The 7,145-nt window shown below is 43.6% G+C and overlaps 1 protein-coding gene across 1 annotated transcript; it reads left to right on the top strand.

Moving 5' to 3' along the window:
* The first annotated feature begins 2,963 nt into the window (after positions 1 to 2,963).
* On the top strand, positions 2,964 to 5,074 carry LOC117863212 (chalcone synthase 1). Its single transcript, XM_034746830.1, has 2 exons — positions 2,964 to 3,247; positions 3,831 to 5,074. The coding sequence occupies exons 1-2, from the start codon at positions 3,061 to 3,063 to the stop codon at positions 4,838 to 4,840; spliced, it is 1,197 nt and encodes a 398-aa protein (XP_034602721.1). The 5' UTR covers positions 2,964 to 3,060; the 3' UTR covers positions 4,841 to 5,074.
* The last annotated feature ends 2,071 nt before the right edge of the window (positions 5,075 to 7,145 follow it).

Below are 7,145 nucleotides of genomic sequence, written 5' to 3'. Positions count from 1 at the left end.
ATTTTTATACATTTCTAAGAATTAATAGGATTTTCTATAATTTCTAGCTGCTTCAAGAATGGAGGGGCCGACCAGGTGGCACAGCGGCGGCCTACGGTGGTCAATGAGATGGGGCGGCCGGTGGTCGACGGCAGTGATGAGGAGGGACAACAGCGGTCAACAGCGGGTGACGGCGGCAACAAGGCTCGCGACGTGGAGGTGAGCGGCGTCGGATTTGGACGATGAAGATCGCGCTAAGTGTTGGGGACGAAGATCGCGCTAGCACTTTAACATCTTTTTATTTTTCTTTCTTTTACAATTGGTATTGTATTAATTTATTGCGTAGTAAAAGAAATAACATTCAGAAAAATAGGAAAAACAATTTGTCAGCTTGATGTTGATACACACTATAAAAATATTAGATGCATTTAAATATCTAGTGGTTCGATTCCACTCATGAACGAGAGTGAGACTGAATGAAAGAAAATGAAAGTGAAACAAGACGAGAATCAAAGATTGGGAACATGCATTTGAACCTTCCGAAACCGGTATTGGACAGTGTTCAGTGACCCAATATCAATATAATATATAGTACTATAGTAAGTACTAAAGTGTTGTCCCTTTCGTCTAGCGGTTCAAGATCTCGTCTTTTCATGTCGAAGACACAGGTTCAATTCTTGTAAGGGATAGGTACTGATTCCTGCCGGTCTGATTGCTGTAACATAGTAAAATTATTAATTCTAACTTACTCATAGGTTATAATGATCATAATACTTATGTTATCTTTAAAACTAGAAAAAATAGATATTTTGACCATGCAAAAATTTGGAAGAATATTGCCTGTAGTGTTATTAACATGTTTACCATGCTTAATCATGTACTTGTTTAATTCTATGTAATTTTATTGTTTAATATTTAATGGTGCTAAAAATTGAAATATTTAATATTTTAACCATGCAAAAATTAGTTCTTGTTTAGTAGGGTGAAATTTTTGCAAATAGTAGTGTTAATAAACCCAACGGACACATGTCATAATAGTACAATTCGTTATTACATTAATTTTTTTCTTTGTTAATAACCACAAACACAGCATAATGGTTCTAATATATTAGACAACATCATCTATGGAACATTAAAAACCTTTCGCATAAGGACTACCAAAAGGAGGTTTCTGACCTGTTGCAACAACATCTGCATGACATCTTTGCAAATAACGAAGCATTGCTTTCTCCTACGTGCTCATTTTCTTCGGCTTATCATGAGGGCCATCTATAGTTTTCCCCTTGCCACGAGAGGAACAATGATCGCATCCACCATTGCCAGGACCTCCAGTAGCAACAACCATCTCTATGTACCACAATTTATTTAGCTCATATTTGCAAATGAGTAAACTATGAACAAATTATATATTTTCCACACAATTTACTTAGCTCAAACATAACACAAATGAAAAATTTCTCCATTGTTGCTTATTCTAAAAATGACTAATTACGTACCTTTATTTCATCTTATTATCTCTATGTACCACAATTTATCTGATTCATATTTGCCATAATTTATTTAGCTCATATTTGAAAAGTAACAAAATTATAAAATTATTCCTCTAACCTCGTATCAATTTCTTTGACTAATACGAAACATAACATCCAAAAAGTTGTAGCTTATTCTAAAAATCACAAATATGAGCTCTAAATAACACATGCATATAAATGAAAAATTTCTCCATTGTATCTTATTCTAAAAATCACAAATTACTCTAGCTCTAAATCATAAAACGTAGTATACTAACCATGCATCAAGGGAGGATGAAGTTTCTAACCTTTAGAACACTTGAATGAGTGAAATTTCCATGAAATGGTCTTCAATCCGGCAGCACCTCCCTTATGGCGTCATAGATAGGATGAAGCCCGAGCTGTGGTGAATGGCTGGTTTAGGAGGAGGAAGAAGGCGGATTTATAGGAGGGAAGTTAGTACCAGGTGGAAGCTCCACCCAGTACTAAAGGTCCTGTGGCACATTAGTACGGGTTGGAGGCTCTCCAACCGGTACTAAAGGGTGCCCCCAACTGGTACTAAAGGGGGGTCACGAGTGGCTCCCGAGGAACTTGCTGTTAGGTCCAGTACTAATGCTCACATTAGTACCAAGTCCATTTGCAACCGGCACTAATGCAGTGGACGAAAGGTCTATTCTCCAGTAGTGTATGTCTCTAGGCGTAGTATATATCTAGGTGCATATCTAAAACTATGTATTTAGAAAAACTAAAACAAATAGTAATTTGGGATGGAGGGAGTAGCCATGTTGATTTCATTTTTTTCGTCCCCTTTTTATCATCTCTTTCTAGATGAATCGGCTTGGCTATGAAGTTATCAAGAAAGACATCAGAACACGTATATATGTGATAGTGGTAACAAATGTCCAATTGCAAGTCTACATGGTGCTTGATCCGCATAACTAGCTAGGGTGCTTGTGTGAAGCCACATGGAACTTATTATATATTTATATGTGTGAATATTGTGCATATCATATGCAAGATATTTAGTTAACCACCAGACCTTAGCAATAATCATTTTCAATCATGTTATCCTAACTGTATTTCAGACGGTTTGGAATATTTACCGCAGACGTTGGTTTCGTCAGCTGCGTTCTAATAAGCTGAAACCACCGACTATTGTAGTCGTAGGTGCTCGTCCGAAGGCACATGAAATTTATATGTGTGAGTACTATGAACTGTTGCGTGGCATGGAGCATGCATGCTAATCTCTCCTGAGTTGTTCCGTCCAGATGATGGCTGTTTTAGTAGTACAGGAATTCGATACGACGACGACGATGACACTAGTTTTCTCAAGTTTTCGGCGTGCTGGCAGGATACCTGGGTAACAAGTCCGCTCCCAGGTACCTTTACGAATGGCTCAACGAGAAATTTTGTTACCACACTCGACTATAAAAATAGGCCACTGATCGACCATGGCATTCCACCCCAAGCACACAGATATCGAGACGTACTACAAGCTGGTACGCTAAGGCTTGAGAGCTATACCTTGCTGCTTGCTGCTTTCTGTTTCAGCTCCCGGCGGAATCGAGAGATGGCGGCGAAGGTGACGGTGGAGGAGGTGAGGAAGGCGCAGCGCGCCGAGGGCCCGGCGTCCGTGCTGGCCATCGGGACGGTGACGCCGCCAAACTGCGTGTACCAGGCGGATTACGCGGACTACTATTTCCGGGTCACCAAGAGCGAGCACATGACCGAGCTCAAGGAGAAATTCAAGAGGATATGTGCGTATGCAACACTACTAGTTCTCTTCCTATACTCCCAGACGTCTTCCGATAACTGAACTGGTTTGCTAGCCATAATCGCATGCGTCATGCTAAACATGCTTTCCTAGTTTGCACGTCATGCTAAACATGCTTCGATCATCATGCATGTTCACGTCCTGTGCTGAACCAACCTGGTAAATGGCGGCCACCAGAATGGTTTGGTTTTTGTTTTGAGTGGGTAGGTAGTAACGAAGTTTAAAGGTGACAGAGGGACCTCCAGGACGGACCAAGTAACGAATTTAGCAATTTCATTGACAAAGCTCGACCCCTTTTTCTAACTTTTCCTCTATTAGTCGATTATTCCTTTATATTCTCTCCACGGTAAGTTTTATTGTCCAGCAGATTGGACCGGTCACTGTCTTCAAATCCTTGCATAGTTGCATATATGGGCCCCAATTCTAGTTTTTCAAAGGCTAAAAAACTTACTGATAATGCATGTATTCATCTCGGATAATAATGTCATTTGCAAACATTTAATCTGTACTATGCAATCCTTTAAAAAAATTTGAATTTCAAACGTCATGAGTGTGGGTGGGTGCAGGCCGCAAGTCGATGATCCAGAAGCGCTACATGCACTTGACGGAGGACATCCTGCTGGAGAACCCCAACATGGCCTCATACTCTGCCCCATCCCTGAACGCACGCCAGGACATCCTGGTGGAGGAGGTACCCAAGCTGGGCGCCGCAGCGGCGGAGAAGGCGCTCAAAGAGTGGGGCCAGCCGCGTTCCCAGATCACGCACATCATCTTCTGCACCACCTCCGGCGTCGACATGCCCGGCGCCGACTCCCGGATCATCAAGCTCCTCGGCCTGGACCCCTCCGTGAAGCGGGTCATGCTCTACCACCAGGGCTGCTTCGCCGGCGGGATGGTGCTCCGGATCGCCAAGGACCTCGCCGAGAACAACCGCGGCGCCCGGGTGCTGATCGTGTGCTCGGAGATCACCGTGGTAACGTTCCGGGGCCCCTCCGAGGCTCACCTCGACTCGCTAGTCGGCCAGGCTCTGTTCGGCGACGGCGCGGCTGCGGTGATAGTAGGCGCGGACCCCGACGAGCATGTGGAGCGGCCATTGTTTCAAATGGTATCAGCGTCGGAGACCATTCTGCCTAACTCGGACGGCGCCATTGAAGGTCACCTCCGTGAGGTTGGGCTCACCTTCCATCTCCAGGAAAGAGTCCCGGAGCTCATCTCCTCCAACATCGAGCGCCTGTTGGAGGAGTCCTTCAAGCCGCTCGGCATCTCCGATTGGAACTCCATCTTCTGGGTGGCGCACCCCGGCGGCCCGGCAATCCTGAACGCGGTGGAGTCCAAGGCTGGAATTGACAAGGCCAGGCTCCGCGCCACCCGCCAGGTCCTTTCTGAGTATGGCAACATGTCAAGCGCCTGCGTGCTCTTCATCCTCGACGAGATGCGGAAGTTCTCGGCCGAAGATGGACGAGCTACTACCGGTGAGGGCATGGACTGGGGTGTGCTCTTTGGCTTTGGTCCAGGCCTCACCGTCGAGACCGTCGTTCTCCACAGCGTCCCCATCACTACTGGGCATGCCGCATAACCGTTACCGTCATAGATATAAGAAATAATAGCCTCTCATATCACTTATGGGCTATGGCTATCCACACCACCACACCCTAATGGTTTATTTGGATTTGTCACGCAAAAAATGTAGGAGTACTACAGGAAGTACCCCTTGTGTTTTTTAAGAATTTAGTATTTCGTATTGTATTAGCTACTTTGTCAACCCGTGCAATTCAGCTGGGCTAGTAATAAACATGTGTTATTCTGAGAATTGTAAGTTTGTCGGTTTAACTAAACTTTCCATCTTTGTTGATGTTATTAGCTAGTATCTTAATCACACTTGTTGGTGCTTGCTGTTTGGATCTCCCAAATTAAAAACAAAGCAGAATAACAAAAATAAGTTTTGAAATGAGCTTCAAGAAAACAAGCGTAAGGTTGTTACTAGGTTAACCATATTTTCAAAGAATTATTTGGTTGGATCTCAAAAACAGAAAATGGATTCCCGCGTCGTGGTATCTATCTTCAACAACTGTCCCACGAACTCAACATCCATCATCCCTCTTAACTAATTTCAGATTATCTCCCTCTCTCTTTCTCACTTGTGCTATTCGGCGAGCACATCTCAAATTGTCTTGTGTTACATTCAGTTTTGTTCCTGGTATACCGTAAGGATAAAACACTGCTAGAAAAATAACCTTTGATCCCTAGCCTTAGTACCGGTTGTTCGGTTCCAAAGTTGGGACTCCCTGGAGTCCCAGCCTCTAAGTACCGGATGGGGACTTCATCCGGTACTACAGGTGACCTTCTAGTACCGGGTGGAGCTACCAACCGGTACCAGAGGGACTTCCTCCTTCTCTTCTCCATTCTTCTCTCCTCTCTTCCGCACAGCACAACACCATCTTCTCTCTCCCTCCCGCTCCTCTTCTCTCCATTCTTCTCCCTCCCGCTCCTCTTCTCCAACGGCAACCGGCTCCCTCCCTCCCTCTAGCGTGCCCTCTCCCTCGGCCTCCCCGCAACTCCCCCTCCGGTCACCCCTCACCTCATGCCTGGGGTGAGGAGCTGGAGCTGGCGGCAGGGCTGGAGGGGCCACCGACGGGGGTAGAGGGAGGAGGAGCCAGCGGGGGTGGGGGCGGGGCCATGGGGATTTTGATTTTTTTTTATTTTTTAATACCCTCTAGTACCAGTTATTCTAACTGGTACTATAGGGACCCTCTAGTACTGATTGGCTAGTACCGGTTAGCCAACCGGTACTAGAGGGGGGCTTCCCAACTAGTAGTAAATCCACTTTTTCTAGTAGTGAAAACATACAATCCAATATATGGAAGACAATACTTATACAAGAAATAATATGCTACTGAGAACTTCAGGAAAACGCATGCCTATTACTCCCTCCATCCCAAATTACTACTCAATTTGGATTTTTTCTTGATATATATACATAACTTTTGATGTGCATATATATATATATATATATTATATCTAGATACATAGGAAAAATTGTGTATTTAGAAAAGCCAAAATGAATAGTATTATAAGGAGGGAGTAGAACATAATAAAACAGGATCCTAGTAGGACATGACCCATTCACAAACAAGGGTAGATGTGGTATCTCAAAGCAACAGCAAGATATATGAGAAGACTTAGAAGCCTACAGAGCTCAAGCCCTCGCTGAGTAGTTCTAGGCTAGATGCTTCTGGGCACACACTTTTTTGTCACCTCGGATGAGGGCTGAGCTTACTTTTTTTCCCAAACATTAATTCTCCGAGCAAAGCTTCTAAGGGTGATGATTTCATAGTATATAAATGAACACAAAGGTATCCGGATGAACACAAGGGACCCAAATGAACCACAACCACGAAAAACACTACACTAGCAAACTCAACAAAGCCATTTGGAACTGGAAATTTATAGTTGACAACTTCGGCACTTGAAGTCAATTATATCTAAATTATCATTAAAAGTTGCAGCCAACAATGGTCCAAAGGAAAAAAAACATTTCAATGTTATCACAAGCACTGCAGAGAGTGGTTAGGGGGTGTCATGCGCGAGCATGAGGTCACAGGTTCAGAAACTGACAGATGTATGTACAAATCATTTATATATATCATATATCATATATATATATATATGAAAGTTTACAATCTACAAATAGTTTAAGACTGGGTTAACCCATGACTAGTTGCGCAATAAGAAACAGTGCAACCCTACTGTGCTAGCGCCGAGTAGGGTTGGAAGACTACATGCATGTCTATTGTTAGACTTATGTCGCCTTGGGAAAAAGGGATAATATTTACTTTAAATCGCTATAACTTTTGAATAGAGTGTCAGTTTCAAATTCCATT

Source organism: Setaria viridis, chromosome 7, assembly GCF_005286985.2.
Source record: "Setaria viridis chromosome 7, Setaria_viridis_v4.0, whole genome shotgun sequence".
Taxonomy (NCBI): Eukaryota; Viridiplantae; Streptophyta; class Magnoliopsida; order Poales; family Poaceae; genus Setaria; species Setaria viridis.
This window is presented reverse-complemented; position numbering and strand designations above follow the sequence as displayed.

Excerpts from the sequence above, each read along its gene's own strand:
- LOC117863212 (XM_034746830.1), top strand. The coding sequence starts at position 3,061 with ATGGCGGCGAAGGTGACGGTGGAGGAGGTGAGGAAGGCGCAGCGCGCC. Across the intron at positions 3,248-3,830 it reads GGAGAAATTCAAGAGGATAT|GCCGCAAGTCGATGATCCAG; the intron begins GTGCGTATGCAA and ends GGGTGGGTGCAG.